This window comes from Rutidosis leptorrhynchoides, chromosome 9 (genome assembly GCF_046630445.1).
Source record: "Rutidosis leptorrhynchoides isolate AG116_Rl617_1_P2 chromosome 9, CSIRO_AGI_Rlap_v1, whole genome shotgun sequence".
Taxonomy (NCBI): domain Eukaryota; kingdom Viridiplantae; phylum Streptophyta; class Magnoliopsida; order Asterales; family Asteraceae; genus Rutidosis; species Rutidosis leptorrhynchoides.
In genome coordinates this window covers 227,215,803-227,228,218 of record NC_092341.1, presented here as the reverse complement: position 1 = coordinate 227,228,218, position 12,416 = coordinate 227,215,803, and the positions used below count along the sequence as shown (strand labels likewise).

At 33.2% G+C, this 12,416-nt stretch overlaps 1 protein-coding gene across 1 annotated transcript; it reads left to right on the top strand.

The window, feature by feature from the left end:
- The first annotated feature begins 10,145 nt into the window (after positions 1 to 10,145).
- Positions 10,146 to 12,095, top strand: LOC139868560 (labd-13Z-ene-9,15,16-triol synthase, chloroplastic-like). Its single transcript, XM_071856895.1, has 2 exons — positions 10,146 to 11,063; positions 11,463 to 12,095. Exons 1-2 carry the CDS (start codon positions 10,146 to 10,148, stop codon positions 12,093 to 12,095), a joined length of 1,551 nt encoding a protein of 516 aa, XP_071712996.1.
- Positions 12,096 to 12,416: the final 321 nt, after the last annotated feature.

Sequence of the window (12,416 nt, the reverse complement as noted above, 5' to 3'; positions counted from 1 at the left end):
ATATATATATATATATATATATATATATATATATATATATATATACATACATACATATAATTGTTCATGAATCGTCGAGAGTAGTCAAAGGTAATTGTATATATGAAACAATTCTAAAATTTTGAGACTCAATCTAACAGACTTTGTTTAACGTGTCAAAATAATAAATCGTATAGAGAATTGGTTTAAATAAGTCGAAATTTTTCGGGTCATCACACATACTGACCTAGTGACCTTTGACTTAGGTTGACGACCTTTCGGACCGACTTACTACTTACATACTTTGCATATTGACTTTTACTGCTTATTCACTGTGAGTTATAGCTTCCCTTTTTACTTACACTATTTTTGAGACTGAGAATACATGCGCTTTTCATGTTTTACATACTAGACACAAGTACTTAAACTTTACATATGTGTGGGTTATATAACGGCATAAGCTTTCCCCTTAGCACGGTAACGTTTAATCATTGGTTTTTGAACCGGTGAATGCGAATATTAGATATGGATCCATAGGGTTTGACATCCCCATTCGGGCTAGTCGCGCTAGCATTTAACGGGTGTTTGATACTTCGAGGAGTTACGCACTCGCCAAGTGTACTTTTATGGGGTATTATTATTACGTTAAGTTAGTTACCGGGTGCCCACGGATAAGCATATACTTTTCATACTGTTTTGAATACGAAATCTCGTGGTCTACATTACATTACTGGAACAAACAAACTATAGCTCACCAACATTCGTGTTGACTTTTAAGCGTGCATTTCTCAGGTGCTTAGACGATGTTGCTTCCGCTGTTAGACTTGCCGTCTTGGTGTTATAGACTTGCTATTATGGACCTGCTGTGTTAGATTTCCGCTGTATTACTTAAGAGATGTCTCAATCATGAAACTTTTATCTTGCATTCACAACTTATGTTATTTGAATAATGGCTTTGTAATGACCTTTGTGTCACGTTATCTTTTGTAAACGCTATCTTTTTATGAATGCAAAACTGGTTTTCAAACAGCATATAGTGTTTGACCGTGTAAAGATCATGTTGTTGACGAATCGTACACGATGATTTTATACGAGGCGTCACATTGCCTTTTGTCTCCTATTTGTTGTTGTTGCAGTCTAATACTTTTTACTATTTTCTGTCATAAAATATATACTAATGAAATTAAACTTTAGAGAATTTTTATTGAGATGTCAAAACGTCTAACTATTTAGTAATCTTGTCATGATTTTTATAAACTATCGCAACGTCGTCCTTGGTGGTTTTTTGGCGGATTAGGGTTTCAGCTATGCTATTACTGTGAGAATGAAAAGTTAATCAAACCATCGTGAAAGTTCCAGGGCAATATATAATTCACGAAAATACCCTTTTTGTTATAATAATAATAATAATAATATAGATATGGATAGTCAATTTTGGTGTATACATATAGTCAATTTTGGTACACAAAGTATGTATTTTTATATTGAGATTTTAGGCTATAAATACTCATGAATGCAAGCATTAAACTTGCACCATTTCTCACACTTACAAAGTGTTTCTTTCTTTCTCTCCATTATCATCTTTGTTCTTACACTTCATTATTAGTATTCTAAATCAAGAATCAAATCACTAAAGGTAGTTATAAGCCTACTGAATTATAACATCAAGAATCAAACCACTAAAGGTAGTTATAAGCCTACTGAATTATAACATCAAGAATCAAACCACTAAAGGTAGTTATAAGCCTACTGAATTATAACACGTTATCAGCACGATAATCTTAATACTAAATATGGTTGGCTATACCACCAAAATGATATATGGTCGGTTATACCACCAAAATGATATATGGTCGGTTATACCACCAGAATGATATAGGTCGGTTATACCACCTGAAAAAATATATGGTCGACACTGTCGCCAAATTTTCATTTATGTTTACTAATATTTATATTTTTGTTATATAACATTTATTTATGATTGCTTACACATGGTCGACACTGTCACCTACTTATCATTTATGTTATATTAAATTTATGTTTAATGTTTATATACTTATGAATATAAATTGACTCTAATTTATCATGATGTTTGTTTTAATTTTTGATAATAGAAAATGTCGAATCTGGAAAAGCTTAAATTTACTCCTTTAGAATCAACTGGAAACAACTACATGCCATGGGTTATAAAAGTAAAAATGCATCTTAAATCAATGGGCATTCTTGAAACCATAAATGAAAACAACACTTGTTCTGAAAAAGAACAAGCTACGGCATGTTGCTTTATTCATCAACATATTGATGAATGCTTACAAAATAATTATGTGACTGTAGAAGATCCCCATGTTTTATGGGAAGGTCTCAAAAGCAGATTCAATAATCAAAGAGAAATTTTACTTCCAGCTGCAATGGAACAATGGAGAACATTAAGGTTCCAAGACTTTAAGAAAGTAAATGAATACAGCTCAGCTCTGTATAATACATGTTCACAACTTAAATTCTGTGGACATGAAATTAGTGATGCAGACATGATGGAGAAAACTTTCTCCACAATGAATGCTGCAAACATCACAGTGCAAAGAAATTTGAGAATGCTAAAGTTCAAAACATATCCTGAACTTAATTCATATCTCTTAGTTGCAGAGCAAAATGATGAGCTATTAATGAAAAATCAGCAATCCCGTCCTACTGGTACACTTGCAATCCCTGAAGCAAATACTGCAAATAATTATAAACAGGGACAAGGACGCGGGCAAGGTCGTGGTTATAATAACCATCACCATCATCATGCCAAAAGCCATAACTATGGTAGAAACCATCCTTATGGTAATGGTAATGGGCGTGGACGTGGTCGTGGTCGTGGCCGTGGTGGTCAAAGAAATAGTAATCCACGAAAATATAAATATCAACCACAAAACAAGCCCATTAAACAAGATGTTGAAGAAAATTCTTCTAAAAATTCTGAAGAATCTTGCTACAGATGTGGTAGAATGGGCCACTGGGCTAATACTTGCCGAACATCTAAACATCTTGTTAAGATGTATCAGGATTCGCTGAAAGGTAAAGAAAAGGAAGTAAATTTTGTGGATAATATTGATCCAACAGTCACTGAGAAACCATCTGATTTATATGAAGATTTCTTGAATGTTTAAGTTGTGTGTCTTTTGAAAAATAAACGATTTAATATCGTCTGTCTTTGTCATTATGTTTGCTAAATGTTTCAGTACTATCTATTTGCGTTTAAAATATTGTGTAATATTAATGTACTCACTATTTATTTCTTATATATGAAGTTCAATATGAATTTTGATGGAATACAACATCAATCAAGTGGTGGAGATCTCTGTATAGCAGACAGTGGAACTACACACACTATACTTAAATCCGAGAAATATTTTATTGATCTAAAACCAACGGAAGGAACTATACATACAATATCAGGACCTGCTAACTTGATAAAAGGGATAGGAAAGGCAAATTTCATACTACCAAATGGTACAAAATTTTTAATAAATGATGCCTTATTTTCTCCCAAGTCAAGCAGAAATTTATTGAGTTTCTCCGACATATACCTTAACGGGTATGATTATCAGTCAGTGACAACAGAAAATGAGAAATATTTAAGTATCACTGACAAGAGTCATGTGGTTGAAAAACTGCCAAGACTTAGTTCTGGATTACATTATACACATATAAATGTACCAGAAATACATATGGTAGTTAACGAAAAATATATTGATCCTGGTGTATTCAGTTTATGGCATAACAGATTAGGCCATCCAGGATCAACAATGATGAAAAGGATTATTGAATGTACTCATGGACATCCACTAAAGGATAGAAAAATCCATCATGATACAATGGTTCCATGTACATCTTGCTCTCTTGGAAAATTGATAACTAGACCCTCACCACTTAAGGTTGAGAAAGAATCACCAATGTTTCTTGAAAGAATTCAAGGTGATATATGTGGACCAATTCATCCACCATGTGGACCATTTAGATATTTCATGGTTCTAATAGACGCATCTAGCAGATGGTCTCATGTTTGTCTGTTATCAAGCCGTAATGTGGCATTTGCAAAATTTCTTGCCCAAATTATTAAATTGAGAGCTCATTTTCCTGATTACACCATTAAAAGGGTGAGACTTGATAATGCTGGTGAATTTACATCTCAAGCATTTAATGACTATTGCATGTCTATAGGAATTGTTGTTGAACATTCTGTTGCTCATGTGCATACACAAAATGGTTTAGCCGAGTCATTGATTAAACGTTTACAGTTAATCGCTAGACCATTGATAATGAGAACAAAACTCCCTGTATCTATATGGGGTCATGCAATTTTACATGCTGCTGCATTGATTCGCATCAGACCAAGTGCAAGTCATAAATATTCCCCCCTACAACTTGCTTTTGGTCAAGAGCCAAATATTTCCCATCTTAGAACATTTGGTTGTGCAGTGTATGTTCCAATTGCGACACCACAACGTACAAAAATGGGTCCTCAAAGGAGGTTGGGAATATATGTTGGATATGAAACATCTTCAATATTAAGGTATATTGAACCTATGACAGGTGACGTTTTTACAGCACGTTTTGCTGATTGTCATTTTAATGAAACATTGTTCCCTAGATTAGGGGGAGAAATGAAAAATAAAGAAAATGATGTTTCATGGTGTGAACCTCAATTAAAGTATCTTGATCCTCGCACAAAAGAATGCGAGACAGAAGTTCAAAAGATAATGCATATACAAGAACTTGCAAATCAATTGCCTGATGCATTTACAGATACAAAAACGGTGACAAAATCATATATACCAGCAGTAAATACTCCAGCTCGAATTGAAATTCCAAAAGCTGGCAATAACGTCACTCATGAATCTTTGCCACGTCAGAAACGTGGAAGACCAATCGGTTCAAAGGATAAAAATCCTCGAAAAAGAAAATCAGCTGATAATGAAGTAAAAGAAAGTGTTCAAGAAGAACCACAAATCAGTACTCCTACTGCAGAGGAGATTGATGATGTCAATACAGAAATTGCAATCAATTATGCATATTCAAAAATATTATGGAACCGAAATGAAATGAAAAATCTTGATGAGAAATTTTCATTTAATGTTGCATATGACATCATGAATAATGATGATGATCCAGAACCAACATCTATGGTTGAATGTCAAAATAGACATGATTGGGCTCAATGGAAAGAAGCAATACGAGCTGAATTAGAATCACTCAATAAAAGAAAAGTTTTCGGATCCATCATTCTCACTCCTAAAGATGTGAAACCTGTAGGATACAGATGGATTTTTGTCCGAAAAAGAAATGAGAAAAATGAAGTTACAAGGTATAAAGCTAGACTTGTAGCTCAAGGTTTTTCTCAAAGACCGGGAATTGATTATGAAGAAACTTATTCTCCTGTTATGGATGCAATTACTTTTAGGTACTTAATCAGTCTGGCAGTTTCTAAAAATTTAGAAATGCATCTCATGGATGTTGTGACTGCTTATCTATATGGATCACTTGATAGTGATATATATATGAAGATACCTGAAGGATTTAAGGTACCAGAAGCATCAAATGCAAAACCCAAAGAAATGTATTCGATTAAATTACAAAGATCTTTATATGGGTTAAAACAATCGGGACGTATGTGGTATAACCGATTAAGTGATTACTTGATAAGCAAAGGGTATACAAATAATCTTACTTGCCCTTGTGTTTTCATTAAGAAAACAACATCCGGATATGTGATCATAGCTGTTTATGTTGATGATCTTAACATCATAGGTACAAATAAAGAGATCCATGAAGCCATTCAACTTCTAAAGAAAGAATTTGAAATGAAAGATCTTGGAAAAACCAAGTATTGCCTTGGTTTACAAATTGAGCATATGCCTAATGGTTTACTTGTACATCAAACAACATATACTGAAAAGATTTTGAAACGTTTCAATATGGACAAGGCAAAACCATTAAGTACTCCTATGGTTGTTAGATCACTCAATGTTGAAGCTGATCCATTTCGTCCATGTGAAGATCAAGAAGACATTCTTGGACCAGAAGTACCATATCTTAGTGCAATTGGAGCTCTTATGTATCTTACAAATTGTACAAGACCTGACATTTCTTTTGCAGTTAATTTGTTGGCAAGGTTCAGCTCTGCTCCTACCAAAAGACACTGGAATGGGATCAAACACATATTTCGATACCTTCGAGGAACTACTGATTTAGGATTATTTTATTCTAACGAATCAAAACAAGATTTGGTTGGTTATGCAGATGCAGGTTATTTATCTGATCCACATAAAGCTAAATCTCAAACTGGATATGTATTCCTAAATGGAGGTACTGCAATATCATAGCGTTCTCAAAAACAAACACTTGTTGCTACATCGTCAAATCATGCCGAAGTGATTGCATTACATGAAGCTACTCGAGAATGTTTTTGGTTGAGATCAATGACACAACTCATTACTGATTCTTGTGGACTAGAACGCGATAAAAGTCCAACAACTATCTATGAAGATAATGCAGCTTGCATAGCACAGATGAAAGAAGGGTATATCAAAAGTGACCGAACAAAACACATACCACCTAGATTCTTCTCATACACTCAAAATCTCATTAAGGACAACCAGATTGAAATGAGATATGTGCAATCTAGCAAAAACTCTGCTGATCTTTTCACGAAAGCACTTCCAACTGCTATTTTCAGAACACACGTTCATAACATTGGCATGAGACATGTTCAAAAGATGTAACAGCTGAAGCGATGTCTACTTGAGGGGGAGTCAACTCCATGCTGCACTCTTTTTCCCTTAGCTAAAGTTTTTTCCCACTGGGTTTTCTTTAGCAAGGTTTTTAACGAGGCAGTAATTTATAGTTGATCTTCAACAAAATAAAATTGCTATCCAAGGGGGAGTGTTATAATAATAATAATAATATAGATATGGATAGTCAATTTTGGTGTATACATATAGTCAATTTTGGTACACAAAGTATGTATTTTTATATTGAGATTTTAGGCTATAAATACTCATGAATGCAAGCATTAAACTTGCACCATTTCTCACACTTACAAAGTGTTTCTTTCTTTCTCTCCATTATCATCTTTGTTCTTACACTTCATTATTAGTATTCTAAATCAAGAATCAAATCACTAAAGGTAGTTATAAGCCTACTGAATTATAACATCAAGAATCAAACCACTAAAGGTAGTTATAAGCCTACTGAATTATAACATCAAGAATCAAACCACTAAAGGTAGTTATAAGCCTACTGAATTATAACACTTTTGTAATACTCCATATTATAATATTCATAAACAGTAATATCAAGGGTTCAAATGATATAATAGTAATTTATGCGTGACTTATTTGTATCTACTAGACTACTAGTAGTATAGTATTTACCATTTTACCAAAAATAAAAAAGTTAAAAATTAATAATTAAAAATAAAAATAAAAAAATTACTCAACTTACGTATACTGTTACTGCCTACATATATGTCTTTATTCATCACCTTTCTATTACTACTCATCATCGTCATGCACATACACTAACACTTGTACAAACAAATACTGCTTCACTTCCAAGTGTTCATCTCCTTTCCCAATAAAACCCTCCATTCACAACACAACAGTAATTTTTTTTTTAAATTTTTTTTTGGTAAAAAAATGAAAACTAAATATAACAATTTTTGTATTTCGAATTAGGTAGATTTTATTTAAATATGCTTAGTTAGTTTTAATTAAACTATTTATAACGAAATTATATTGTTCATTTTCATGAATTGATATTTTTATCATTGTTAATGAAATTATTTTTTCATTAAGTATTAATTATTATTTTTATATTTATATTTAAAACTAAAAATAAAAATAAACAACTCATTTGCGCTCTGACTTGTCTATCGGATCACACTCACTAAGCTACTGGGCCATTCGCATTATATCTGCTATATATATATATATATATATATATATATATATATATATATATATATATATATATATATATATATATATATATATAAAATCGTAAATATCTAATCCAGCACAACAATATAAATAAGGGTCAACAGGTCCTATCGGGTCATCCGGGTGTTAAAGAGACGACCCACGTAATAACAGCTTCAGTTAACATCGACTACTCAAAAACTCATCTTCTCTGGCACAAAACATCGCCGCTGCTAAACGTGAATTTTGTTGATACTAGCATTCTTAAATTAAACTCGGATTTCAGGTCTGAATATGTTCTTATCACTATCCTCGTACAATTAAATTCTCACATTTTATGTATAATCTACATATATCTATAATTAATTAGTTATCTATCACATATATACATGCAAATTAAAATTAGGGTTTTAATTTTGTTCTTTTTGCACTACGTATCGTTATATACAGTAATCGTTAACTAAGATGTGTATAACTTTTGTAAATTAAAATTTCAGGTTTGAATATGCTCTTTTCACTATTTCCTTCATTTAAACTCTCATCTTCAAAGTATATCTATAAATAATTAAATATTTATTATACATATATCACATGCATTCTTAAATTAGGGTTCGATTTTGTTCTTTTGCACGGTCGTTATATACAGGAATCGTTAATAATTGTGTATTGTAATTTGTAAGCATCACATGTGTGACATGTGCGGAGTGTGAAACCGATGACCCAAAATTATGAAAAAAAAAAGTAATGCATTTAATTATATACAGTAACAAAATATTATTCAAATAAGACTTTCAATTTGTAATTAGCTTACAGATTTTGAACTTAAAAAGATAGTTTATTACCATTTGGTCTCAACTATTAGATAACCCAAGCTAAATTCATCGATTCTCGTTTATCCTTAAGTGATGGAGCTTTATGATTATTATAAGGGGGCCGCATATGACATGTTTTATCAAGAAGACATAATAATTTATCGTACAATATAAAGTTTTAGTACATTTTTTTTGTACAAATAACTTGTTAGTATGTTGGCGATATCCCGGACAAAATAGGGGCTCTACCGGACGAGAGGATCCTAACTTTAATGTAACCATAAAATAGAAACTTGTAACCCTTTGAGTTACAAGCGTTTAAATTTTTAAATCAACTAAATCTGAATCCGTATGAAGTAGCTATGACCAAAACGGTGACAACTTGCAAATTTTGCGAGCTTTCACAATTTTCATCATATCTCCATCATACATACTTCAATTTAGTTGATTCGGAAATCCTAAACGTTCGTAACTTAAAGAGCTACATACAAGTTTTATTTTTAATTGCATAGGGCCATAGCTCCTCCCTGCTCATAAAGCTCCGTCTTTGGCCCAAATAATTAGGGCCCATTTTACATCTCGAACATGGCCTTCAAAAACAATGAGACGGCCCTGTGTGTGTATCCTTTTGTAAATTTAATAAAACAAGATATTTGAGTACTATTATTTCTACTATAATGTTTTTAGGTTCATATGTGAAATAGAAATTACTTCCATTCTGTAAACACATGTATATCTATTGATCTGTACATATACTTTATTAAATTGGAATGTTACGATGAATTAATTAGTGCATTCAGGTCATCTTGCCTGCTTTACATAGTTGTAATTAGTGCATTCATAGTGGTACATGTGTTTGAAGACTTTGCATTGTTAGAAGGAATGTTAGTTTAAAAAACTGAAGTTAGCAAGCTGCTGTTTAATTTAATCTATGTTGTTTTCATACTATGCCAACCTCACTCAAAATTTATGATTTTTGTGGAGTGGATACTATCTTGTCGGGCCAGTACGATTTAGGGTAAGAATTAGTTGAACCCCCAAAAGTTTACAAATCTCGGTCTGATACAAATTAGGTGAAATAAGTTTACAAATGATACATATCCTATTAGCGTGTTGTAAAGAGCGGTTACTGTCGAAATTGAATATGATTTCAAATATACTACAAGTGGTCCATCGGTCTCAAGTATTGAAAGAGAAATATTGGTCATGACCCGGCCTGGATTTGACCCGACCCGTTTGACCCGTTGAAAAAACCTGACCTGTATTGACCCGAACCCGTTTTGCTAGGGCACCAATAATTGGTTGACATGTTACAGGGGCTATAAAATACAACCAAGTGATTAACTAGTATCATTGTTCTCATTTTTTCCTTTTAGCAAAAATGGAAGTGATGAGCAACATGAAAGATGAGCTTACACCGGCAACACTACTCGTCACCATTTCAATAGTAATCGTATTTACTCTTTTACGGTACAAGTTGAGACTTTCGAGCACCTCACCACCATTGCCACCAGGTCCGCGTTCGTTGCCAATTGTTGGTTACCTTCCATTTCTTAAAGATGACCTGCCCTTACAGTTCACCAACATGGCACGCATTTACGGCCCAATCTTCAAGTTCTTTGTCGGAAACAAACTTCATGTTGTAATAAGCGCCCCAGAATTAGTAAAGGAGGTTGTTCGTGACAATGACGATATCTTTGCTAACCGCTATCTTACAGTTGCTGCCTCAGTAGTGAGTTATGGAGGCCAAGATATAGCATTTTCTAATAACAGCTCGAACTGGCGTAAGCTACGAAAGATATTCGTACAGGAGCTTTTAAGCAACAAGAATCTTGAAGCTTGTAGTTCTTTTCCAGTGGATGAAGTTCGAAAAACCATCAAGAATGTTTATAGTAAATGTGGTACAAAAATTGACATTAGGAACATTACCTTTTTGACAGCGGCGAACATCATAAGAAGAATGGTTTGGGAAAACTCATTAGATGAAGGTGCGGATCTTGGAGATGAGTTGCAGGTGGTATGTTTGAAGGTCGCAGAGAATCTTGGAAAACCAAATTTGTCCGATTTCTTCCCTTTTCTTGCTTGGTTAGATCTACAAGGTGTCGAGCGGGCTCTTAAGAGGGAAATTATGAAATTGGATCGTATTTTTGAAAAAATAATTGAAGATAGAATCAAATCTAACTCCAAAATGTTAGATGATGGATTTGGGGATGCAAAAAAGAAAGATTTTCTTCATATCTTATTGCAGCTCAAGGACAAAAATGATGCAACATCACTTAACATCACCCAAATAAAGTCACTCCTCTCGGTAATTAATAAATAATCCTCCCGTTTCATATTAATAGTCTTGTTTTGACTTTAAAACTTTGCATCTCATATTAATAGTCCTGTTTTGACGTTAAAACTTTGCAGGTCTTTTCTTTCCAAATTTGACTTTAAATATTTTTGTTTGTATTAAATATTATTCGATTAAAGTTATATAAATTGATTAGTTTTTGAATATATTTTTACCTGTATAACGTTCATCAAGTATCAAGTATTATAGAACACAAAATAGTAATTTAAAGTCAAAGTTGGAAAGAAAAAACCTTTGAATTAATATGGGATGGAGGGTGTGTATATGCTTTATTATTAATATATAAACTAACAATTTACTATTACATTGTGCTTCATTAACAATTAAGATGATTAAAGTTTGTTGTATCAGAATATTATGATTGGAGGACCAGATGCATCTGCCACACTAATAGAATGGGCGATGGCAGAAATTATAAAAAATTGCAAGGTTATGAAAAAGATTCAAGAAGAATTGGCAGAAATTGTAGGAGTAAACAACATTGTTGAAGAATCTCATCTCGTAAAACTACAACACTTAGATGCAACTATAAAGGAAACACTCCGGTTGCACTCTGTATCCCCTCTTCTGATTCCGCGGGTCCCAAGTCAAGATTGCAAGGTGGGCGGGTACACAATCCCAAAGGGCTCTATCGTCTTTTTGAATGCTTGGTCCATCCATCGGGATCCTCGGTACTGGGACAATCCTTTGGAGTTTAATCCGAATAGGTTCTTGGTTCACGAAGGCACAAACAAATGTGATTACATCGGAAACAACTTGAAATTCATCCCATTTGGATCAGGGAGAAGAGTGTGTCCAGGTATTCCGTTGGCTGACAAAATGCAAATGTTTATATTGGCTTCAATTTTGCACTCTTTCGACTGGAACCTTCCGGAAGGTGAAGAACATGACCTTTCCGAAAAGTTTGCCATTAGTATGAAAAAAAGTAAACGGCTCCTTGCTATCCCGTCTCAAAGGTTGCATGATGTGAGCCTTTATGCATGATATTACAGAACTTGTACATGTGGTTAAGAATCTCTCAAGATAACTTAAACACACTGCTTTTGAATTCCTATGCTTGAACTTGTTTTGTTATGTTTTGTTTAGTTAATTTATCTTAGTACTTTATTGACCTGCGGCTGTGCTAGTAGTAATTTTTAGAATTACAAACTTATTATAACAATAAAAACATTAATATTGTTGTGTACTGGTCATCTAATTTGTAATTATGTTGATAAAACAAATAAAAAATAACTACCAACCCATTCGTTTATGTGTGTTGTACAACGTCGTAATTCCATCACCGTTCCGGTAAAGATTTATGTA